Genomic DNA, 26,416 nt, shown 5'->3' on the forward strand with positions numbered 1-26,416 from the left:
TTAATGGAAATAAAAATCGGGCAAGATGTAAAATGGATTACTGATTCACTATCCCTCTTTTTGCACTATTGCACAAAGTCAAAATGACCCCCAACAGTTGAATTATTTTGATGATATCTCCTGCTCTGCTCCATGCTGGACCCTGCCAACACCCTCCACTGCCTTAGTGTCATTTTTATACCAGATGTCATTTACGTGATGTGGTCTAGAAGGCAAGACTAAGTAAATTTACACATGCACTGTTAATTGGTGCTTAAGCCGAAAAATGAATGGTCTGTGTATTAACATGCATTAAACTGGTTCGGTCCAGGGGAAATTTTGGGATCCTGTGCAACAATGTGTTAGCTCATTAACTCGTATGCGGCAGCACAGCCCAATCTGATTCCATGTTCAGCCAACATCCATATTTCCAGCAGCAGTCCCTGTATAGTAATCAGAAGCATGAACTTTAGCTGATTTTTCCCTTTTTAGCCCAGGCTGCTGAGGCTGGTTGTATTGCCCTGCCAACTCAGCACAGGGAAGGGATCAAACCAGGGCCTTTCCAGATCCAAATGACTCAGCACCACACCAGGCAATGTATATATCCACTGAGAGCTCAGTGTGGAAGTTAAAAAAATACATGCAAACGTTAGTGAAATTTCCACCATTCATAGTCAATGGGTAGAAAATAAACCCACTCATAATTCAGGTCACACCACTGAACCACAAAAATATAGATAAGGCAAAACATAGTCTACAGTGGGTTACACTGAAAACATTTTCAAATGAAAGTGGATCTCTCTCTGAAATTTAATGGAAAATCAAAAAAAAAATCCAAATTTTGTTTTAATTCTGCAATGTATAATGGCTGTACGCCATTTTAGAACCATTGACGCATTTAGCTTATCTAAAAAACAGCACTAGGGTTTCTGAGTTTTCTTTTAATCAGCTAGCAATGGCTGAAATTTAAACAATGCACACAGGTAAGTATATGGAAAGGTGAATTTTTCTGTGAAGTAATCCATCACTATCACACTAGTTGCTGCTTGACATTTTAAAATGTGTCAGATATACATTAGTCAACATCTGTCAAACAAATGCAAGAATGAACTGGGTAAGGATGGTGTATAAACTGTTTAGAAGCAGCTTTTGTTATGTATTTGTCTACCACGTTAAATACTGAAACAGCAATTAAATGAAATTACAGAAATTAAGAACCATTCTTGCTTTTATTGCATTGTGGGGGAGGTGGGGGATTCGTTACAAACACAAATAAGTCAGAGCTCACCTGCAATTTATATAATTTAAGAAAACCTTGATTTTTATTCTTTTGATGATACTGCCACTGAGGCCTTTACATTCATATGTACATCTATGGAACATTTCCAAAAGCTGACAATAATTATGCACATTTAAACAATATATAATAATCACAATTGGCTATATATAAAAAGGGAAAGGATATATCTCCCCTAAAACTAATCACTTAGGCATCATGTAACATTCTCTATGTTTTTGCAGGAGTGGAGACGATGTTTCCTTCTTTTTTTAAAAATAGACTATAGTATTTAAACAAATTTTTATTAAAAAGTGTTGATATTTCCATTACTTTTTTCAGTCAACATTTGATCTGAATTGAATTGAACAGAATTAAATTGGACTGAACTGAACTGAACTGATCTGCCGAATCTGCCACCCTGCAGTACTTGCATTCTTGTGAAAATATCATTATGGTCCCTGATGATAAAAGACAGGGGTTTTTATACATGTGTGAAACAGATCTTTCTTCCTGGATTCTAACATCTAACAGCTTAGTGACATTTACTGTAAAATGTCACAGGACTTGTGCATTGTCCAGTTGTTTCAATTTAAACAGCATGCCAGAGGTGGATAAAAACCTTTTGTGGACCCTAAAGACTGTTAAAGAAGATAATAATCCACACGGATATCTGGCCTGGTGGACAGTGCTTGTTTTCAAATATTGTCTGATGATATTCACAACAAAAAAAAAATTCAACGCTGATACATAAACAAACTCTTTGGAACAGGTAATCAAAATTCTTTGGGAGTTCAAAATGAGTCTGAGGTGATGAGTTTAAGTCACAATCCACTCTGCCTTCTGTTCCACCACAGAGGGTGTCACCGATACAGTTTGAGACATGGAGGCGCGTGCTCATGCTGCATTTCCCAACGTTGACTGGAAATATCATCTTTCAGTTCATGCTACCCTTCCGGCTGCTACGATCGCCAGGGTTATTGTGCTCGTTGTTTTTCCAATATAAGCTTACATGTTTCGAGGTGTCGTTCATGGGCATCACGTTCATGAGAGACTGGCTCTGGCAACAGCAGCACAAACAGGACTGAAAGACACACAAATAATTAACATATTAGCTTTCTACTTTCTAAATACCAGTGAGAAAAAGGACTGTTGAAAAACGGCATGGCACAATGCCTTATTATTATGTACACCCCTAAACATAAGCCGACACATAGGGGTTGATTAGATCTCAGGGCGGGATTGGTGCGTGAGTGGCCCGAAGCGGGCGGCGCACTGTAGGAAGAGCACTCCTGCTCCTCCTGGCCTCCAAGTAATACTTCCAAATATTAGTCTACTGAGTATGCGGCAAGGACACCCGCCCAAAGCCGACGGGGTGCTTCTTTACATATGCATGTTGGGTCCCAATGATGTCATCGGGACCCGACTGCAATTTTAACTGAAGCCTGAGCGGGGAAGCCGGGGTAGCTTTCCCACCAGGTGAAGCCAGTCAAGTTCTTTCAGGAAGAGGAAGAGCTCGAAAAAGGTATGTTTTTTTCTTTCCTTTGTGAGGCCAGGAAAAGCTGGAGTGCTTCTTCAGGCCCCACAAGGAAAGCTTAGGGTTTCCCTGACCCAGACTCTCCCCTTCCCAAACACAAAACTCCAGCAAGATGGCCCCGGAAGCCATTTCCGCCACCTGCCTTGCATTGGCAGGTGGCCTCTGGGCCGGGCAATTTTCCGCCACTTACAGCTGATTTCCTGCCCCATTCCAGGTGGGAAGTTGATCAGCAGGATTTGAATGAGGCCTGGGAATTAAAATATTCCCGGGCCTGATTTCTGGAGCAGCAGGTGAATCCAACTCACCTCGCTACCCAACTGCCCAAAACCTGTCAGGAGTTAAAATCAGGGCCAAGATGTGACTTGTCACCTAGCCGTTGGCAGCAGTAAGCAGCATTCTCGAATAAAAGACCATCTTAAGATCGGAGGAAGACATGTCCTCTAGAGAAAAGGACTACCACAATAAGTTCCCTTCGAGCAGGGTGCAATACTGGGAACAGAGTCACTGAATTTGTCCTTTTATGTAATATAACTAATTAATAAGTTAAATAAATATGTGTGATCTCACTCATTCTCACTTAATACTCTTGAGAATCCCGTTTCCTAATTACATATCTTTTCAAATGAAGCTCCTACCTGGAAGCAATTTTTAAATTTCTTGCTCACAAAGTAAAGGGCGATGGGGTTTATGCAGGAGTTCAGAGTTGCTAGATTGAGGCCAATGAAATCCAACACTAGCAGGTAGCTGGGGAAAGGAACAAAATAGCATCACGATAGTTAATGTCAGAACGTTCTCATGTAATCTAAAATTCTTTTGGAGACTGTACATTTATTTGCTTTTACTTGCCCTGCAATTAAAGATCAAATACATCAATTGACCATCTTATTGCAGCTGCTGGCATGTGACATACTACATTCCCCCTCCTCTTTGTAAGCAGACATGCCAAAAAGCTGGGGCTTGAAGGGGCAGGGCCGTCATTTAGTGTGGTCTGCCTTGCACTTTTTCCCATCGGTGTGCAGGAAAGGCAGACTTAAAAACTCGCAGAGATTAGACCTGTCATGTCAGGAGGTGGATCTTTTCCCAGAGAAAATTGGAGCTCTGGAACAGGCTGCCGGCTTGAATTCCTTCAAGCGAGAGCTGGACTGTTTCTGGTTGGGGCAGAGATCACCTCTTACAAAAGGTAGGTAATATAATGCATAGAATTCTCAGGGTCAGAGTGATCTCCTGGATTAGTTTCGATTGCCAAAGGGGTCGGAGAGGAATTTCCTAGATTTTTCCCCCCCAAATTGGCCTGGGTTTTTAATCTGGTTTGTCGCCTCTCCCATGAAATCACATGGTTTTGGATGGGCTAGGGAGTGTATATATTATGGTATCACAATTGTGTGGGATATGCTGGATGGACCAGGGGTCTTTTCTGGTCTGTCGTTGTTTATATATTAGTTTGTTCGTACATGCACATTTATGTGTTTTACTAAAAACAAAAGGGTCTTTAAAAATTCCTGACCCAATCAAAATAGACTCCAGCATATGACTTTCTGCAAGCAATATGCACACATTCCCCACATAATATGCAACATGTCAGCTGTTCATTGCACCCAAAACATATCTGGTGCATTTTTTTTGTATACCATTTTCTGGCCCTCTTCACAACAGACAAAAAATGCAATAGAGGATTGTTTGCACCCAGTTTTGCAGTTATGTTTAAGGAAGAGATGGTGGTGGGGGGAGCAGGATAGACAGTCAGGCCATCTTTGTCCCTCTGCTATCAAAGTCCCACATATGTCATGGAACCCTGATTTTTCTCCTGGAATAAACCTACATAAATATTAAAAGAAAAACAGACATATAAGGGCCGATTTTAACTTCCAGAAGGAACCGCTATTGACTCAGATAACTGCCGGGCCTCATTTGAATGCCGCCGCTCAGCTGGTTGCCCATTTTGGGCGGAAAGTGGCAGCTGGCCGGCGGGTGGAGGTTGGGATGAAGGCCCAAAGGCCCCCAGCCAGCACCATGAGAAGGCTGCCAGCAGCAAGGTAAGTCCGGGAGGGGGGGTGTCACAAGGGTCTGGGGAGGAGAGCCAGGGGCAGCAGAGGCCGGACATTCCTTGTGGGGCTCCGAGGATCACTCCTGCTCCTACTGACCCCATTAATGATACCTTTTTTAAAAAACTTACCTTCAGCGGCCTTGCTGGCTTCCCGACAGCTGTACGTGGCTGAGCAGCTCAGGACCGGGTTAAAATGCCATCGCAGTCCCGCATATGTCATGGAACCCTGATTTTCATTTACTAATGAGGTTTCCAACAGAGTTTGGTGGGAGCCTCATTTGCTGGCAAAACCAATGGTGTTAAAATTGCAGATTGTCGGGATCTGAGTGAGAAATGGAGCTGCTCCATTTTAACTGCTCTCCAGCCCTTTTCTGCTGATCTCCTATAGATGTGAACACAATATAATGCAAGTTCTGCTTATGATGCAAGTTGTTGATGACTATAACCTCGTAATTACCCTCTGGGATACCAAGAGGATAGGTTTGTAAGATACTTTTGGAGTGAGTACACTTCAAAATTAAAACACTTTGGGACATTCTGATGACTTGAAAGGCACTATATAATGGAAAGTTCTCTCTTTCTAGTGTGAATGCTAAATGGGATTGTATGAAATTCCTTCCTCCTCTATTGTAATGGAGATGTTAACCTGCTTATTTTAAACCGGTAATTTTAAACAGGTTAATATTTCTGTTACGATAGTGGGGGAAGGAGATTCATATGAACATATGACATTCACATGTCAGTATTCCATGAAGTTAATTTAAGGTTTATGTAAAGAGTATTTGTTGATCTCACTTACTTGAGGAGATCACATCTGTTCTGGTCGTTTTCTTTGTAAATAGTTTTCTTTAAAATCCTACCAAGATGGAGAGGGAACCAACACAGAGCAAAAATCACAACTAAAAATAAAACTGTCTTGGCCACCTCTCGACGCTGAAAGATAAACACACAAAATAAGCTTTAGTTCAATGGGTATTAGCCATTTATACATAGCCTCAAACTAAACTGACATTTCTCCACACAAGTGTTCGTAAATTGAAGGTTCAAGGCAGGAATCCATTGGATGTATTTATTCAGCAGATGGACCTAACCAAATAACACACAGCACTTTCTGGTGAAAAATCACAGGGCTTAATTTTGACTTTGGCTGATAGTATAAAACAGATGATGTTGAATCAGCCGCTTGTTATACATTTTCATATATACGATTTTCATTTCGGGCGGCTGAATCAATATCGTCCGTTTTACACTATCACCCAAAGTCAAAATTGCCCCCATTCTAATGTTGCTTTCCTCCTTGGAAATTAGAACTATGATGGAAGAATCTGAAAACTGAGATAAGCCAACATTTTACATTTACACAGCAGTCCTCATTGTAAAGAAACGGATGTTTATGCTGTTTTTCTTGTGGGTAATGGCAAGCTCCCGCCAAAGTTATGGCAGGAGATTGGGACAACCCCTGCAGAAATCCAGGGTCGACATCTCAAGAGATGAAAGGTTCTGATGAAAGGTCATTGACCTGAAACATTAACTCTGCTTTTCTCTCCACAGATGCTGCCTGACCTGATGAGTGTTTCCAGCCTTATCTGTTTCTATCTCAAGAGTAATCGAAAAAGTGGACACCGTGTAGATAAGTGGGAAATTTATGGGGTACACTGTCATAGAGAAGGATTTTTGGGAAACACTTGAAGGTAAAGTGAACTGTGGAAAGAATTCTGCCGGGCAGGGTATGGTAACTGAAAGAGCCAAGTGATGTGATTCTAATTCCATACATCACCGAATAACCAGCTGATTCTTTGTCCATATATGCCAACCTACAAAACCCAGAAAAGCTGATGAACAGCTTTAAAAAAGCTAACAGCGTAAAAAACAATGTACAACTGAAAAAAACAGCCCCGAGTAAAAGCCTAAGACTGAACCCACTCCCTGAAGGTAACTGAATGTTATAATTCTTTTTATTACATTGGATTTCAAGATTTTTATTTTACATTAGACTCTTGGGGTCACATTCCACAATTCTGCAAAAACTGAAACACAATGGCTTCATGTATGACATACAAAAAGAAGTATTTTCAATGGAAGTGCAGTGGGACATGAACTTGTCATGACTTAAGCTGTAGCTAAACTCAATAGCAGCATTATAGGAACAAAAGAGCAATTTTTGAAGTGTTGGATTTAGAATATTTTGAAGGGTGAATTGAGCACAGATGGTCCAAAATTTAGTTCCTGGGGGAGAATCTGGGGATAGGGCCCCACAGGAAATTTCAATTTTTGACGCATTTTCCAACATTTTGAAGAGACCAATGAACACGCTCAGGACTGAGCTCGTTGGTCCAAAAAAGAGCACGTATTTTATGCTCAGCGGGCTCAAAAAAACAGTTGGCAACAATGTTTGTCTCATATTTCCATGGTAACCATTAAATTGTTCAAACTTAAGGACAGCTATAGACTCTTCATCCTTCTTGAACAATGTGGATGAAGGCAGATGCTTATTTCTGGTGTTGGATTTGCTATAGAACATGATGGCTTCTGTGCTACTGGAATCAAGGATGAAATAATTGTAGAATTCACCTGGGTTGAGTTGAATAGATCTGTAGTAAGAATAAATGGTTACCTTAGAGTTTCATACAATTACTTTTGAGAATGGGGGAGAAATTTCACAGTATTTTATTCTTGAAGGCTTTACCTTTGGTTGATTGCCTTCCTCTGAAGGTTGCGTAGAGATCATGACTGGGCAAATTGTATATTGTCTGTGGAGGGAGTGAGCTTAATGGGCCCAATGCCTTTTCTCATTTCATGTTTTCCTATATTCTTATGTGTACAGTGGTGAACATTTGAAATAAACTAGAACCACTGAGCTCAAGATAACAAACAGCTATACAAATTTGGTTCGGACATATTGGGGTTGAAATTGATCTTGGGCTGTAGCGCAAAGCAGGCGATAGCGAATTGGCAGCCAGTTTTACACCCCGCCTAATTTTTTTTTCCATTGGAAGTGATTCCCTGAGACCGTATCCATGCATTCCACAAGACTGCTTCGCTGGCAAGTAGGTCTGAGCACCAGATTCATGAGGCACTGAATTGAGCAATAGAATTTGTTTTGCAGATTTTGGAGGCTGTGCACTGACAGTGTATGGGCCTCATTATAGCTCACCATAGCAACAAAAAAAATAACCTGGCTGGATCCTTTCAAGCCAACACTGGTGACATTTGCCACTTCAATCTTTCATCCACCAATTCATAAAAAAGTAGACAAGAACTTTATTTGCTGTAGAAAAAATAACGGTGAGTAGAAGATCAGGAGACGGGCTGTGTAAGAGAATAAGGGGAATTAAGGGAGCAAGAGGCCAAAATAATGAGTAGAGAAACAAAAGAGAGTTAAGAATACAAAGAAAGAATGGAAAAATGGACTGTTTTCTCCAACTTAAAGGCAATGACAGCAGAGACGGAGGTTAAAACTGGTGGAAAACTGGGAGCAAAGTTGAAGCCACCAGTTTATTTTATATTCTGAGTTGTTATTTTTCGGTCTAAAATGAAGGGGAGTGAGATTAATAACAACATTTTATTTTGACTGTTAAGCCTCCAGAGAAAAATTTGTCAGTTTTCCACTGGCGGAAGTTAAAATTACCAAGTAGGAATGTGAGGGCAAATTTACTAATCCTGTGCTCCCAGAGAGAAGCCATGCTCAGGGAATACTGTTGGAGAATTGGTGCTGCATTGGGAGCATCTTCAAATAGTCCTACCTCTGGCCCCACTCACTCCCCATTGAAAGCACAGGATTGGTGAATCTACCTTGTGATATTTTTATTTGGAATTCTTACTGATGCAATTTGTCTTATGGGGAGTTTCAGTTATTTATTTGTTCACATCAGTTGTCACTGCATGTACCTGGAAGGGATGTGAATTAGGCACATGCTGATCAGACATGGACAATTCAGGAAACTGAACACTTTGGAATTGAGAAGCTAGGATAAATTCAGATTTGGGCACAGCTCCTTTCCAACGTTAACTGATAGTCAAAATTTTTTACCCGTTTCAAGTGCTCACTCAAAGCGATCCTCAAGCTCTTTTTCCTCTTGTTCAACATCTCACAGGTCATTAGAGTGTAGAAGAAAGCAGTGCAGGCCAGGGGCATGCAGAAATAAAACACAAACAACCACCAGTCCTTCACATTGATGTAGAACTGAAAACAGACAAATAATATTCTGTTAGATGGAAACAGGTCAGATAGAAAAAACAAAATACATTGTTCCTTCCAGTCATTCACAGAAAGAGCATACTCAAATATCTACACAGTACTATTTTCTTTTAATAATGAAAAACCTAGTTGAAAAGCCTCAGCCTCAGTACAGGACGCCACAATAGCTGAAAAGAGTAAACGGCCAATTTTACTTTTGATCGTAATGGTGGTAAAATTTTGGACATTTGCCTGCCCCATGCCTCCACTCTTGAATCTGGCTAAATTCCTGAGATCAGGGTCATTTCAGTAAATTTGGTCGTCTCGATCACCGTTTAATTTTTAAGTCCCCCCTGAAAGTCCTTAACAATGCTAGACACCAGGAAGGCATGGTGTTCCTAGCACCGAGTGTTGCTAAGGCGGAAAAGAACATGTCATATGATGCATTCCTGTCCTTTGCAGTGCATTGTAATATGGTCGTCTATATTTGGATGGATATATGTTGCTTCTGACGTCACCTCTGGCGGGAAATCGTCAAAGTAATATCAGATGGAGGAAAGCCAGCCATTTTTCCTCTTTCATCCACCCCTGATCCGCCCAAGATTAGGCAGAGTGGCAGAAGAAAATCTGCCCCATGGAGAAATGATGAGGTAAATCAAGAAGCAGCGGTTTGCCAAGCTTGGGTTTCAGAAGCTTGTATTACATAAAGTTTGAAGTGTTAGAAGCTTGGCTTTACTAATGACATGATAATCAGCTTTCCAACTAGTGTGTGTTCCTATTAGTGATTCTATATAGCACATTTCTATCTGTACATGCACCCCAACTATCAGAGAATCAATGCTGACTGAACTGTTGTGTACTTCCAGCAATTTTTTTCTGATTTCAGATATTCTAAGTTTCATTTGTTACATTCAGCATACACAATGGTTATAGCTGCAGATTACATTTTGTTTATAAAGTACTTAATAATGTTTTATTTGTATTTTTACCCAGTTTTCCCTCCTTGTGCTGAATTTCCCTTTTGGTACATATTGTTCTTGGATTGACATGGCAGAGAAGCTCTCCCCACTGCTGCTCTGTACCCAGCTATTATGAAGTGTATAAGTGAAGCCTGTGTTGATTCACCCCACCACCACCACAGTTACGTATCATTGTTATCATCACTATTGCTTGTAGTTACTTCTAGGTCATTGAAAACGTCACCCACAGAAGTGAAAAACCGGCTGGCAACCGATAACTATAGACCAACTTCAGCAGGCAAGCGTCTACTGAAGAATTTTAAAAGTGAACAATCAGAGTTAATGTAAATCAAGCCTGTCTGAGGGAGTTGTTCAATGATTTTTAGACTTTATTAGTCCTAAACTTTTATACAGTACTATACTTGAGGATGAAAGTTCTGTTACTGCACAATGCTTGTTGTGTAACTCCCTGTAGAACCCAATCAAAAACACCAGGGACAAATTAACATTCGGGATAAACACAAAGATCCCATATCGAAGCAATTTAATTTTCATGACATGTGCCTTCTGGATACATTCCATGAATAATTTTGTCTTTGTGAGACACAAACACCATATTTCAACTTGTAAGATCAATAGAAGACAACTGAAATGAGGCAAAACAGAAATAAGTTATTTAATGCTTAACAGACCTGAAAAACCACTAGTCTTTTAAATAGAGGTCACTGTTTGGGGAGAGAGAGTAAATATAATGATCATGTTCATATGTGGACTGACACGATAAGTCAATAAGTAATGCAGTTATTCCTGAGTTTGATTATCATAGAATCATAGAAATTTCGGTACAAAAGGCGGCCTTTCGGCCCATTACGCCTGTGTTAGTTCTAGATTGCAGCAATCTAAGCTAATCCCATTTCCCTGCTCTTTTCCTGTACCCTTTATTTTTCTTCTCCTTCAAGTGCTTATCTAATTCCCTCTTAGCTGTTGTGATTAATGTGCCTTGACTAGTCACGGTGGTGATGTATTTCATATCTTAAATACCTTTTACGTGAAGAACAATCTGATCTCTCCCTTTATGCTGCCTGTATTAATTCTAAATTCTTGCCCCCTTGTTCCTAATTCACCGACCAATGGAAATAATCTTTCACTATCTACTCTCTCAAATTCTTGAAATTTTGAACACTTCTATTAGATCTCCCTTAACATTCTCCAATCGATTAGTCCATTTGGAAAATATTCTTCAAATTCTACACCTCCCATACATTATTCTGTTATCACACATTAACAGAGAATTCTTCACATATTTTACAATTAACATTTTTATCTCTTTTTTTTACCAAGTGCATCATATCTTTTGTATCCTATGTAGGTAAAACCTAAACACTTTAAAACTCTTGAATCATGAGGACAGGAATATTATACATAACATGCCCACAGTGAAACGGATAGAAATACGTTTACATTCATTTATTTTTTGAAAGTGAGTCCAGGTTGATTCTATCTTCACAAGATAAATACAGAGGAGAAGACTATTTAGCTCAGCTTAATTCATCTGTCTCAAAAAGAAATACTTACATCTTAGCATTCAATTGGCTCTTGATTGACTCTAATGGGGTGATTCCGTGATCTGGTGCTCCCAGCAGGGAGGGGAAATAAGAGGGGCATATTTTGGAAAATCTTGGGTTCCATCCATTTTTTAATGAAACGAAAATTAAAGGTTGTACACCTGTGATTTCCCAAGATACGTTCCCTACATTCGCCATTCCCTACGATCACCATTATCCACTGGGAGCCAGGTAGTGGAATCATCCTTTAAAGTTTTTGCTTCCATTACTCTATCGGGAAGTCCATTCCAAGTGTTTACTATTCCATGATTGAAGAAATTCTTCCTGATAACAGTCCTGAATTTGCCTTTCATCAGTTTGAATTTAGGCAACCTAGCCCTACTGTCATAACTTACCTTGAAATAGAGCTTCAGATTTACCTTTTCTATGCAGTTCATTATCTTCTATGTTTCTATAAAGCCCCCTCTCTTTCCAGGCTAAAGACTAATAGTTTCTCTAATCTCCCCTCATGAATGAATCCTTTAACACTTCGGTCATTATTTTGGCTCTTTTCTACACAGACTCTCTTGTACCTTGGTGAGCAAAACTAGACACAGTATTCGAGGTGTTTTTTTGTTATTTATTCTTAGGGTATGGTAGATGGCGGCAAGACTGCATTTATTGCCCATCCCTAATTGCTCTGTATAGGTGGTGGCGGTCCTCCTCCTTGCTCCAAGCCTGTAATCTCTACTACAAAGAAGGACAAGAGCAACAACGTCACAGGAACACCAACACCTCCAAATTCCTCTCTAGGTCACATGATGGTGTTAGGTAGGGAATTCCAGGATATTAACCCAGCAATGATGAATAAACAGTAGTAAATGTCCAAGTCAGGATGGTCTGTGACTTGGAGGGGAACTTGGAGGTAATGCAATTCCTATGAGTTTGCTGCTCTTGTCCTTCTTGGTGGTGGAGGTCACAGGGTTGGGAGGTGCTGTTGAGGTAAGCTTGGTGAGCTACTGCACTGCATTCTGTAGTTAGTACATTCTGCAGCCGCAGTGCACCGGTGGTGGAGGGGGTGGATATTGAGTCCAGTGGCTGGGGCACCAACCAAGCAGACTGCTGTGTCCTGGATGGTGTTGAGCCTCTTGAGTATTGTTGTAGTTGCACCCATCCAGGTGAGTGGTGAGTATTCCATCATATTCCTGACTTGAGCCTTGTAAATGGTGGAAAAGCATTGAGGGGTCAAGAGGTGAAGGCTCCACATCAGCAGTGCACGCGGAAAATTTACCCTGAAATTTCAACATTTTCACTTCCAGTTGTTGCATGTAATGTTTCTGAGAAGTGACACACCCCTCCCCCGGACAGATACGAGTGTGCTGAAATCCAGAAATCATTCAGCTATTTTGAACCGAGCTGCTTTAACTACTGATAAGGTACAGGTAGTTAAAGTGACAGAAGGTGTTGGTGGGCTGACAGGCTGTGCACAGGATGGTCAGATTTTGGTTTGCTCCTACAATACTTCACATGATGAATATGTTCAGATCCTAATCTCGTCCAAGCCTCTGGATGGGGGTGATGGGGGATATATACAATAAAACAGTGAGAGAAATTTAGAAAGCAGTTCGCCCAGGCCTCTCTTATACATCACCAACTAGGGTTGCTAACCCTCCACAATTGTCCTGGGATCTCCTGGAATTATAGCTTAATCTCCTGGACACCGCTACAAGCAATCCAAGGGAAAACTCATAAGGGAATTTTAAAAAATGCGCCTTTATTCATTTTCTTCGAATGCTTTTGTTTATTAGTTATAAAAATATTGGAGATGGGAAAAAAGGCTGTTTGACTGGGTGGGGCGGTTGGTAGAGGGAGATCATGTGATGAAACCTCCAGGAATATGTCCAACCAGAGTTGGCAACTCTATCACCAACCAGCTAATTGTCGAGTCACACTGACTGACACCATGGATCAGCTCAGCTGCCCGTCCTCGTTGCTTATTATTTAAGTGTGTAAGTGTAAATTTTCCAATCCCTCTGCCACTGTGATAGAACTGGAGCATGGTGAACTTGTTGCTCACCAACTTCCTGCCAGGTTCATTTTCCAGGATATACTGGGGTCAGTCTCAATTCAATGTACACACGGAGCTCCTGTGGGCCTGTGTGAGAGCTCACCAACAGGGAGCGCACAGGAAATTGTGTGTCAGCATAATTAAAGGACTGCTGGCAAACTTCAGAGGGATGCAGCCACTTAAAGATAAGTGGCTGCATACATTGGGGCAAAACTTTTCCAGCCTTTATGTAGGCTATAGATATTTAAAAATTGAATTTTCAGCCTTTACACTAACTTTACGGGCAAGAATGTGGCCAGTAAAAACAGTGGCAGCCAAATTAAATGCGGAGACACAATACAGCATTTGCGAGCAAGTTACGTAGTGGTGCAGCAACCTGACCCTTGGATTGATGGCTGGAGGTGCTGTCACATGAGGTGGATGCAAGGCAGGTTGTCCTGTTGGGCACTCCAGGGCACCCCCCTAGAGGACAGCAGTGCAGCATACCTGGTAGAAGGGGCAGCCAGGCTCAATGATGTGTGCAGTACCTGCAAAACCTTCAAACAGGTGCGGAAGAAGATGACACATCTTAAAGAAACTGCCAAGGGAAGACAACCCAGCCATACCATTTAGCAGATAGATGGCACAAGTATACATACTGCCTGTCAACCTGTTCCATATTTACTGCTAGCCCATGCCAAACTTTCACACAACCTTATAGCTCTTTCATTGCGGCCATGCATGCCCATACTCCAGCTGCAACTTACAAGTGAAAGCTTCTGACATCTTCAAAGAGCTTCACACATAAAAGCACTGTCACACAACCTTGCTGGATGATGCATGATCAATTGCTGACACACAGGATGGCTGCTGCTGGGATACATGTTTGACACTGTATACATGTTCCATCACATTACAACATGTCAAGGCTACGTCCCTGCTTGTACAAGATGGCACCTAATATAAGGGAACAGACCCAGGGCTCAGAAATTACAAGCTATTGCCTTTCTTGCAGGAGGTCTATAAAAGCATTGGAGGTCAAAGGGGAAAATGAAGGCAAAAGCCTCCCCAAGTTCAGGGCTCGTACCATGCAGTTCTTAGGTTTTGTTGCCCTTCTCACTCACTGATGATCGTGTCGACAGCTGCAGAGATGTCGAAGAGAGATAATGCACCACAGTCATAGTCACAGATGATGCCATTTTTTACTTTGATTAAGGCCATTTCAGTGCTGTGGCAGGGGCAGAAACCTGATTGAAGAGATTTAGAAAGGAAACTGTGGGAAAATAGAGACAGATTTGGGAGGCAAAAACACATTCAAGGACATTAGAGAAGAAAGGGAGATCGGAGAAGGGGTTGTAGTTTGCAAGGAAAGAGGCGTCAAAGGTGTGTTTTCTGATGAGAGGTGATGATGGTAGTTTTGAAAGGGAGGGAGACAGGACCTGAGGCGAGGGAACCATTTACAATGTCAGTTAGCAGGGGGGCCAGGAAGGGAAATTGGATGGTCAAAAGTTTAGTGCGAATGGGGTCAAGAGGGCAGGAGATGCACCTTATGGATGAAATGAGCTCAGAAAGGGCATGAGGAGAGATGGGGGAGAACCTAGAGAGAGATGTGGATTCAGGGCTAGGTCAGGGGGGGAGTCTGAGGGGAGGTTTAACTTGGTGGGAAGTGGAAAAGTGGAAGGGGAGAAGCAGCAGAGACAGCTGAACAGATGGTCTCAACTTTAGTGACAGAAAAGTCCATGAGATCCTCACACGTATTGTTGGAGGTAAAGGTGGAGGTGCTAGGGGAGCTGGGTTTAAGGAGATGGTTGGTAGTGGAGAAAAGAATCCCGGGGTTATCTTTGTTTTCCAGCATGATCCTAGAGCAGGTTGGTTTTGGCAGAGGAGACTGAGGCCCAATAGCACTTGACGTGGTCCAGCCAGACCTGGTGATGGATGGCTAAAGCAGTTGTGTGCCAGATATGCTCAAGACTGCACTCCTTGAACTTGAGAGTGAAGATGGGAATCATTCCAGGTGTGAGCAAATGTTTAAGAAATTAAGGGAAAATCTATTCAGTATAGAGAGATAAATGGTTTTTAAATTATGGAAGCTTTGGTTACAGAAAGAAAATATAACTGACGACAGAGGTCTTTATCATTTAAGAGATAACATTTTTGGAAATAGTTCAGTTAATTTAAGAAAAGGTTACTTGATTAGGAAATAAAACTGTCAAGCAGCTAGATGAACATGCTAATCATTTTATGGCCTTGAGTGCAGATGAACTATCTCATGAGTTGGAGATCAGATACCAACCCGTCCCAAGGATGAAACGCTTGGTGTGCCAACTGATTAATCTACTCAGAGTGAGTCTAAGTCAGATCAGCTGAATAGAACTCAGAAGGCTGAGGACAATGAAATTAGGTGTTTTAAGTGTGGCAAGATGGGCCACAAGGCCAATCTCTGCTGGTCTTTTAGAAATCTTGCGACACAAGCTGGGAGATCCTGTGAGCTCGCACGGTCGGAGACGACCAAGATAAGGGCTCATTGGGTTGGGGGTAATACATTAGCATGGATAGAGGATTGGTTAATGGACAGAAAACAGAGAGTAGGGATAAACGGGTCATTTTCAGGTTGGCAGGCTGTAACTCGTGGGGTACCACAAGGAACGGTGCTTGGGCCTCAACTATTTGCAATCTATAATAATGACTTAGATGAAGGGACCGAATGTAATATATCCAAGTTTGCTGACGATACAAAGCTAGGTGGGAAAGTAAGCTGTGAGGAGGACACAAAGAGTCTGTAAAGGGATATAGACAGGTTAAGTGAGTGGGGAAGAAGATAGCAGATGGAGTATAACATGGGGAAATGTGAGGTTATTCACTTTGGTAGGAAGAATAGAAAAACAGAATATTTTTTAAATGGTGAGAAACTATTAAATATTGGTGTCCAGAGGGATTTGAGTGTCCTTGTACACGAAACATTTAAAGTTAACATGCAGGTACAGCAAGTGATTAGGAAGGCAAATGGTAAAATGGTACGTTGGCCTTTATTGCAAGGGGGTTGGAGTACAAGAGTAAGGAAATCTTGCTGCAATTGTACAGGGCTTTGTTGAGACCACACCTGGAGTACTGTGTACAGTTTTGGTCTCCTTACCTAAGGAAGGATACACTTGCCTTAGAGGCAATGCAATGAAGGTTCATTAGATTGATTCCTGGGATGAGAGGGTTGTCCTATGAGGAGAGATTGAGTAGAATGGGCCTATACTCTGGAGTTTAGAAGAATGAGAGGTGATGTCATTGAAACATATAAGATTCTGAGAGGGCTTGACAGGATAGATACTGAGAGGCTGTTTCCCCTGGCTGGAGAGTCTAGAACTAGGGGCATAGTCTCAAGATAAGGAGTCAGACATTTAGGACTGAGATGAGGAGAAATTTCTTCACTGCGAGGGTTGAGAATCTTTGGTATTCTTTACCCCAGAGGGCTGTGGATGCTCAGTTGTTGAATATATTCAAGACTGAGATCGATAGATTTTTGGACTCTGAGGGAATCAAGGGATATGGGGATAGGACGGGAAAGTGGAGTTGAGGTCGAAGATCACCCATGATCCTATTGAATGGCGGAACAGGCTCGAGGGGCCCTATGGCCTACTCCTGCTCCTATTTCTTATGTTCATATCTTCTTAAGTGGTGGCTGCAGATTATAGACAGGTTGACTCCTTAGCACCACCCAATCATGGTGAATGAGATGCATGCAAAGGCGTTACAGGACTCTGGTTGTTTTTTGATGATGGTACATGTCCACCTGGTGCAAGATGACCGTAAAGTGGGGGGACTTCGGAAAACTACAAAGATAATTTTGCCCAGAGTTGGTCTGGAATATTTTGTTTACAGAAATGGGAGTCTATTCATTCATGTTATTCAAGGATTTGGTAGGGAATGATGTAAATATTGAAGAAGTTGAGTCTGAACAAAGTCAGGGAGTAATTTCAGCTGGGTCAACATAGTGAAGGCATGTGGAGTAGTGGCAAGTTGTGTGGCAAATTATTTGCCTCTCCCAGCAGATTACATCACTGCGGGGGTGGGGGGATGGAGGAAGTGTTTAGTCATGTGCTCCATGGTGTTAGGCAGACTTGATGGACCAGTTGGCCTTTTCCTGCCTGTCAATTTCGTATGCTCGTAAATGATTTTAGGGATTTGACTGTTTAAGGAGGCTTAAGTAGTACAAGCTGAGGGGGACCAAAGGAGGTGCAACTAGCTAACCACACTGGGGAAAGGTAGGAAGGAAACTCACACAGTCTGAATTTAAAAAGGCACTTCATCCAGGGAGTGAATTCCCAGACACACGGGAACCTGACGTAGCTGGGAAGCAGTTCCATACTCCACTTTATTCAGGGAGCTTTATGTGTCTTGCCTATACAGGGGGAAGACATGGGGAGTTATGTGGTACATCGCCCAACTAGGGGCACATTGAGCATGGCTGCTTCAGCTGGTTGGTGGGGACAGCCTGTGGCAAAATCCATAAGTAGCACCCAGCTACGGTCTTGGGACAAAACTGATGGTTCGGTCGCAGAAAGAAAAGAAAGACTTGCATTCATATAGCGTCTTTCATGATCTCAGGATGCCCCAAAGCACTTTACAGCCAATGAAGTACTCTTTGAAGTTTAGTCTCTGTTATAATATAAGAAACGCGGCAGCCAATTTGTGCACAGCAAGGTCCCACAAACAGCAATGTGATAATGACCAGATAATCTGTTTTTTTAGTGATGTTGGTTGAGGGATGAGTATTAGCCAGGACACCGGGGAGAACTCCCCTGCTCTTCTTCGAAAGAGGCTAGGTGATGTCAGACACTGCTGCTCATTGCATGGAACCAGGGTTAGAGGAAGGGATCAGAGGCTCCAGGCACAGGAGTTGCATGTCCCCCAGGTGGCTTTCCGCATAGACTGTGGGCTTTTGGGGGGCCGGGGAGACCAGCAGCCATAGTGGTAGGCCTAATGTAGGGTGCCTGGTCTATGCAAGTGAGCCATAGGGCTCTCACACAAGGACCCTCTCTTGGTTGGGGTGGTGGTTGTGGGAGGAGATAGGTCAGATTTCAAGATTTTTGATTATTTGACCTAGGAGGAATTTCAGATTAATTTATATTAAAGATTTTGCTATTAAGTTAAATTGTGTTCAATTAAGAAGCTAACTCTATACATAATACAAATTTCTGGGACTGTAGATTAAATTCAGATAGTTTTCACATACCTTATCAGTTTGAGACAAAGATGTTTGTTATGTCATTCATACCTAATATGTTGAAATAACTCATTCATTCAGCTGGAATAACTGCCAGGCAGCCCACACATAAGTGGGCGATAGCAGGGTTGATTGGCAGCTCAACTGACCAAACCCTAATATGGAGAGCAGGAGGAGAGTCAGAGTTCAAGTCTTTGGCATCCTATCTAGCTGGGACATAGGGGCAGTCTGGAGATATTTGTAATGGAATAATTACAGAGGGAGAGAACTCTCATCCTAAGGTCAGAGCTGACCAGTTTCATATATTTGCTGGTCTCTAAAGTGAATTTAGCCTGCTAACAGGGGTAGACTGGTGTACTGTTACATTCTATGTTAAAAGGAATGTTATGGAATAGACTGAGATTCAATGAGAATTGTATTCTGTTCATTCTTAGACTACAAACAAAATAAAGCAGATTGTTGGTTTACAATTGGGCCTTGTTTAACTAGAATGTTTATCAGTCCACCTTGTAGAAGTGAGGAGAAATGCACATGGGACTATGTGCAAGATTACAGTATCCAGTACACACGATGAGAGGTTTCATTGTTATGGCCCCGAGCCACACTATATTATATCAGACATTTGTCTGAAAAGGTAAACCCACGATCGTAGGGGACATGGGTCCACTGACAGGAGATACCGGAGATGCTGAGCCTGAGCAAATATATAGCACAGACCCACCATTTGTAACAAGCCCATTTTCAGATCTGCTCTTCTTTTACAAATTTCCTGTTTTGATGAACTTTTATGAATTCTTCTACCACAGTGTCCTTCTTGCTGATCTGGCAGACATTTGGCTGTTCTTGTTACCAAATGAAAATTTCCAACATGTTCTTATGCCAAAAAAAATGAAAAAAAAAACCAAAACAAACAGCAAAAAAACCAAGAACGAAAACAACAACCAACACAGAAAAATGACATCAAAAGCCACTACGAAACACCAGCAGTAAAAAACAATTTGAAAAAAAACCCAGAAAAATATTCAGTCTGCCCCCTTAGGAGCTCCTTTACAAACAGAATTTCTCCTTACCCCACTCCAGTTGGGGGAGCTGAGTGCACAGCACGATCCCATTGTTAAACAACAAGCAATCGTGCGTGCTAGTACTTATATACATGAAGAACTTATTGAAATATTGAAATTAAGCCCTCGCACTAAGTGTGCAAGAGCAATTTATGAGGACATTATACCCGACTGCAAAGTTCTATGTGGCCTGAATCTTGCTGGTGGCAATATTTCCCCTTATAGCCACCTATTGAATATCAGTGCTTATTTCATTCTAGATATTTTCATTGTTAAACTGTGCAAAATAATACATCAGCCCAGCATGCAAAAGCCAGTTCTTATTTGACGCTGAAAAGGATCTAAAATAGATAAATAAATCAGTGAATTTTGATACTTATCTCATGTTTATTAAATTTAAGGATAAAGCAGATACATTTACTGATTTTCAGAAGAACAGTCTTACCTTATTAAATTCCGATTTTGGAAGAAGCAGGCACACGTTGTACTTCCGTGCTCTGTACTCCAGCTCTATTATATCAAAGGTGATGGCCTCGGGAATAGCTAAGATGATAGAGAGAACCCAGATACTGATGATCTCTAAGGCTGTCAACAGAGGGACCCCGATCCCCTGAACCCGGCTCCAGGAGATGACGGCTCGGTACCTGTTTATTAACAACAGGAGTCTTGTTAGATTCATTTAAAAAGAATGAGTCCTTATATTTACCTTTATCCTCCACAATCTATATAAAGCATGTAAGTGTAGGTAACACATTTTTTTTTTATTCGTTCACGGGATGTGGGCGTCGCTGGCGAGGCCAGCATTTATTGCCCATCCCTAATTGCCCTCGAGAAGGATATGCTGATAGGGTCAGATAAATAGGGAGGGTGGAGGCTCATGTGCAGCATAAACAACGGCAAAGGCCAGTTGGGCCAAATGGCCTGTTTCTGTGCTGTAGTTTCTATGTAATTCTTTGTAAGTGGCAAATATACAATCCATAGATCGGAGTGTGTTACAAAGTATAAATCCATTAGAGTGAAGTTTGACCAGTTCATCAACACTGTCTGAACCTCAAAATCTGATACCGTCTGGAAATCTACTTCCCCTGTCTGTTGTTCTATGTAGGGATTAATTCTGTGGTCCCACATGTGTCAATGAGGAGTTGAGCCCGCAGGAAATGTGGGTAAGAGAATCAGGAATACAGACTTGTAGCCCCATCTCCAACTGCACTCTCTTCGAGAGCAACTTTCCCACTGAGAACATGGGATTGCGCAAATAGGCCTGTAATATAAATCTATGTGGTGCCTGAAAATCCATGGGCCTTCGCCTATACACCCGCTGTAAGTTAGGTCAGGCAGCAATACTGTGGAAGACCAACAAATTAGGCCACAGCCCAGATATACTGGGTCGCGGCCTCTGCTCCTAAGTTCTGTGGGGTCTTGTTTGGGACGGATTCCCCATCTACATGGCGCACAAGAGGAGGCATGGCCAGGGAGATGAGATTGTCAGGCCAGGAGTTTCCTCTGTTTTGAACTGGGATCTACAGAGCAGGCAGTCCCGACTGGCAGAATTTGGGCCCATTTGGGGGGCCAGGCCTGGGGTCTGGCCTGAACCTCCACAGAGTGCATCCAGCACAGGGGAGGACCTGGCCCCCTTTGGAAAGGGATCACTTTAAAATTACAAGGCTGCGAGTGTAAAGAAATCAGCTGCCCAGCATTGATTCTTCTGTCAAATCCCGCTCCCCTGCCAATATTGGTAGGCACCTGAAGATAGGCCCATAGTGGCATGGGCGCCTGCCAAAAATATTGAAATGAGGGACCCTCTCATAACCCAGATATTCCAGCAGCGTCAGTGGAGAAGGTACATGGTAGGTTGATCCCACCACATATACTGGGGTCAAAGGCTCATGGGTTTTCAGGTTGGTCAGATGTTGTTCAACAGCATGGAGCCAGGACTGTATCAGGTGATTCAAACTACAGGCAGTATAGTATCTTGTGATTCATGTTGCAGCGGATTTTTATTTTACTGGTTGTAACAGATGGAAATGACACACCTTTTTTCATGTGACCTCTTCCACTGGTTGGCCAGCAGGTTGAGCGAGTCCACTGGCCACTAGATAAAAGCAATCCAAGACCCGACTAACTTTCACGGTTGGGCCTCACTACTGTTTGTGCATTTACAGCAGCTCGCCAATCAGAGGGGGCCGAAAATCCAGCAGCTCCATTACTATTCCCAGTTAGTGCATGTAAGTTAACGAGGGGGAGGGGCGAGCGATCATGAGAGAGGGCAGTGGAGGGTCAGGCATCGCAAGGGTTGATTTCTGTGGGGCCATGAGGAGCATTAACACTTAAAATCTCCCAGGCCTCAATGTTGAGGTCAGCATGGCGTGCCACTCGCCTTTCCCTTGTATACATTATGGGGAAATTACACACCTTGTATACAATACAGGGAAATTACACACCTTGTATACATTATGGGGAAATTACACACCTTGTATACATTATAGGGAAATTATACACCTTGTATACATTATGGGGAAATTACACACCTTGTATACATTATAGGGAAATTATACACCTTGTATACATTTATAGGGAAATTACACACTTTGTATACATTATGGGGAAGTTACACATCTTGTATACATTATGGGGAAATTACACACCTTGTATACATTATGGGGAAATTACACACCTTGTATACATTACAGGGAAATTACACACCTTGTATACATTACAGGGAAATTACACATCTTGTATACATTATGGGGAAATTACACACCTTGTATACATTATGGGGAAATTATACATCTTGTATACATTATGGGGAAATTGCACACCTTGTATACATTATGGGGAAATTACACACCTTGTATACATTATGGGGAAATTACACACCTTGTATATATTATGGGGAATTTACACACCTTGTATACATTATGGGGAAATTACACACCTTGTATACATTATGGGGAAATTACACATCTTGTATACATTATGGGGAAATTACACACCTTGTATACATTCTAGGGAAATTACACACCTTGTATACATTACAGGGAAATTACACATCTTGTATACATTATGGGGAAATTACACACCTTGTATACATTACAGGGAAATTACACATCTTGTATACATTATGGGGAAATTACACACCTTGTATACATTATAGGGAAATTACACACCTTGTATACATTATGGGGAAATTACACATCTTGTATACATTATGGGGAAATTACACACCTTGTATACATTATAGGGAAATTACACACCTTGTATACATTATAGGGAAATTACACACCTTGTATATATTATAGGGAAATTACACATCTTGTATACATTATGGGGAAATTGCACACCTTGTATACATTATGGGGAAATTACACACCTTGTATACATTATGGGGAAATTATACACCTTGTATACATTATGGGGAAATTACACATCTTGTATACATTATGGGGAAATTACGCACCTTGTATACATTATAGGGAAATTACACATCTTGTATATATTATAGGGAAATTACACATCTTGTATACATTATGGGGAAATTGCACACCTTGTATACATTATGGGGAAATTACACACCTTGTATACATTATGGGGAAATTACACACCTTGTATATATTATGGGGAATTTACACACCTTGTATACATTATGGGGAAATTACACACCTTGTATACATTATGGGGAAATTACACACCGTGTATACATTATAGGGAAATGACACACCTTTTATATATTATGGGGAAGTGACATGCATTTTAAGTGAGCTCTTCTGGTTCTAATTTAAACAAAGTGTTGTACATTTTAGATCATTTTTACTGTTGAAAACTTTTAAAATGTGCCCATTTAAGTGATCGCTGTCTTCATTAAAAGGTTTCTAGCAAACCATTTTTATTTGCCTTGAATATATGCTCAATACATTTGTTTGAAACTTTTTCCTCTGCTATATTAAGAGGTGTTAACCCATTTAAAATTTTCACAAAATATGCAATGATGTAAATCGCTTCAATATGTGGCATCGTGTCAATTGCGTAAAATATCATCATGATGGAAATGACATGCTTTTTTTGTTCATCTCATTCTTGACTAAAATATGTTTGCCAAATACTTTTTCATGATGATATTGCCACCTTAAAGTCATTTTTCTTGATTTTCTAGGCCTGGCCAAGCTCCTCACAATTTGTCCACCATCTGTTTGTACCAGTAAACATGCAGTTGACTTTCTCCCAACCTGCAGCACAGCAGCTTCGACACAGTGGCAATGAAATTCAATGGGATCCTCCAGATATCCCACCGTAACTTCAATGGAAAACTGGCAGCGCCTCCGAGAAACGGTGCAAACGGCTGCTTATAGCTGTTGATACCAGCGGAGGTTCCGCTGTACTCCTGCTGAAAGTATGGCGGGAGATTGGGAGAAGCCCCACGGAAAGTAAGCTGTAAGGAGGACACAAAGAGTCTGCAAAGGGATATAGACAGGTTAAGTGAGTGGGCAAGAAGGTGGCAGATGGAGTATAATGTGGGGAAATGTGAGGTTATTCACTTTGGTAGGAAGAATAGTAAAACAGAATATTTTTTAAATGGTGAGAAACCATTAAATGTTGGTATCCAGAGAGATTTGGGTGTCCTCATACAAGAAACACAAAAAGTTAGCATGCAGGTACAGCAAACAATTAGAAAGGCAAATGGCACGTTGGCCTTCATTGCAAGGGGGTTGGAGTACAAGAGTAAGGAAGTCTTACTGCAGTTGTACAGGGTGTTAGTGAGATCTCACCTGGAGTACTGCGTACAGTTTTGGCCTCCTTATCTAAGGAAGGATATACTTGCCTTAGAGACGGTGCAACAAAGGTTCACCAGATTAATTCCTGGGATGAGAGAGTTCTCCTATGAGGAGAAGTTGAGTAGAATGGGCCTACGCTCTCTGGAGTTTAGAAGAATGAGAGGTGATCTCATTGAAACATATAAGATTCTGAGGGGGCTTGACAGGGTAGAGGCTGAGAGGTTGTTTCCCCTGGCTGGAGAGTTTAGAACTGAGGGCATAGTCTCAGGTAAGGGGTCGGACATTTAGGACTGAGATGAGGAGGAATTTCTTCACTCAGAGGGGTGTGAATTTTTGGCATTCTTTACCCCAGAGGGCTGTGGATGCTTAGTCGTTGAGTATATTCAAGACTGAGATCGATAGATTTTTGGACTCTAAAGGAATCAAGAGATATGGGGATTGGGCGGGAAAGTGGAGTTGAGGTCGAAGATCAGCCATGATCTTATTGAATGGCGGAGCAGGCTCGAGAGGCCATATGGCCTACTCCTGCTCCTATTCTTACTGTCTGGGGAATCGCGTATAAACCCATATCCTATCAATTTGTGGCACAGTGCACTACAGCATCATTATCTATGGACCTACACAATGTATAATACAGTGGTTATAGCACACTCTTATTTGTGTGGCCATCAAGGTGAGGAATTTTAATATTGGGATTGGAATATTTTCCATTTTGGGCTTCCAGTATCAGCATCAGAAATTTCCAGGTCAGGTATAGCATGGTTAGATGCAGAGTAAAGCTACTTTGGCCAACAATGTGCCTCGGCCTGAACTTCAGAAGAGAGAAAAAAAGGAAATACTTGCATTTCCATGGTGTCTTAGAGAACTCACCATAAAAGGGGAAGTTGTGGTGGTGGTGGAAAAGTGGATGAATTGTTCATGATGGCACAGTGGAGACTAGTGGGAAACACTGCTCCCTTTGATGCTGAAGTGTAGAAGGTCCTGCTGTAGAAGGTGCCCCAATGGTGAATGGCCCTAATTGGGACTGAAGGGCACTTTCTAGTAAAAGCACCAATGCCACCTGTATGTAGGGAGGTTGCTGATTAAGTCAATGCAATTATCCTACTCCCTCGTACCTGACTGTACATGAGGAAGAGGTTTGCTGCTCTCAGGTGTGCGATGAAGGTGAGTGCACATATTTCTTGTGGGCCCCTGAAGCATGGCAAAAACCTAATCTGAGAACCCCTGCACTCTCTGGGAGGTACCATTTCAAGCATTGTGCACAACCATTGTCCTTTCATTGTTCTTAAACTGCATGGGACACCTTTCTTGAAGATGGAGGTGGCAGTGAGCAAGCAGATGGTGAGGTTTCCAGGCTGAGGTGCTCCTCTGTTCTTAAAAGACATTTCCGGTGGGCTCAGCAGCCATGGTTGCAGAGAACAGCCCTGTTCTCCTAAGGTTCATTCACCCAATGTTTCTTCTCCTTCAAATAATGTGATCCCCATGTATTGCACACATTAAAGGCATGATGGCTGCTTCCTGGATTACTGCTACTGACGTGCACAATGATGTTTCTGTGATCAGATATCACCTGAACATTAATTAGTGCAATATCTTCCTCTTCTTGGTGGCCATGGGGTTGACAGGAAAACTCTTCATCAACAATGCCCCAGGTGATTCATTAGCGAATTTTAGAAGATCCTAATCACTCGCTGTGTAAAGAAATTTTTCCTCATGTCACCTTTGGTTCTTTTGCCAATCACCTTAAATCTACGTCCTCTGGTCCTTGATCCTTCTGCCATTGGGAACAGTTTCTCTCTATCTACTCT

At 41.8% G+C, this 26,416-nt stretch overlaps 1 protein-coding gene across 1 annotated transcript in view; it reads right to left on the minus strand.

Moving 5' to 3' along the window:
* Nucleotides 1-1,189: 1,189 nt before the first annotated feature.
* The window catches only part of ednraa (endothelin receptor type Aa), a 39,202-nt gene continuing 13,975 nt past the window's right edge, over nucleotides 1,190-26,416 (minus strand). The window contains exons 3-7 of the mRNA XM_067992263.1: nucleotides 20,285-20,483; nucleotides 8,867-9,019; nucleotides 5,636-5,769; nucleotides 3,428-3,536; nucleotides 1,190-2,339 (exon numbers count right to left, since the gene is read on the minus strand). Coding sequence (XP_067848364.1) covers nucleotides 2,193-2,339; nucleotides 3,428-3,536; nucleotides 5,636-5,769; nucleotides 8,867-9,019; nucleotides 20,285-20,483 — 742 coding nt within the window. The 3' untranslated portion in view covers nucleotides 1,190-2,192. The remainder of the gene's footprint in view (nucleotides 2,340-3,427; nucleotides 3,537-5,635; nucleotides 5,770-8,866; nucleotides 9,020-20,284; nucleotides 20,484-26,416) is intronic.

This window comes from Heptranchias perlo, chromosome 1, assembly GCF_035084215.1.
Source record: "Heptranchias perlo isolate sHepPer1 chromosome 1, sHepPer1.hap1, whole genome shotgun sequence".
NCBI lineage: Eukaryota > Metazoa > Chordata > Chondrichthyes > Hexanchiformes > Hexanchidae > Heptranchias > Heptranchias perlo.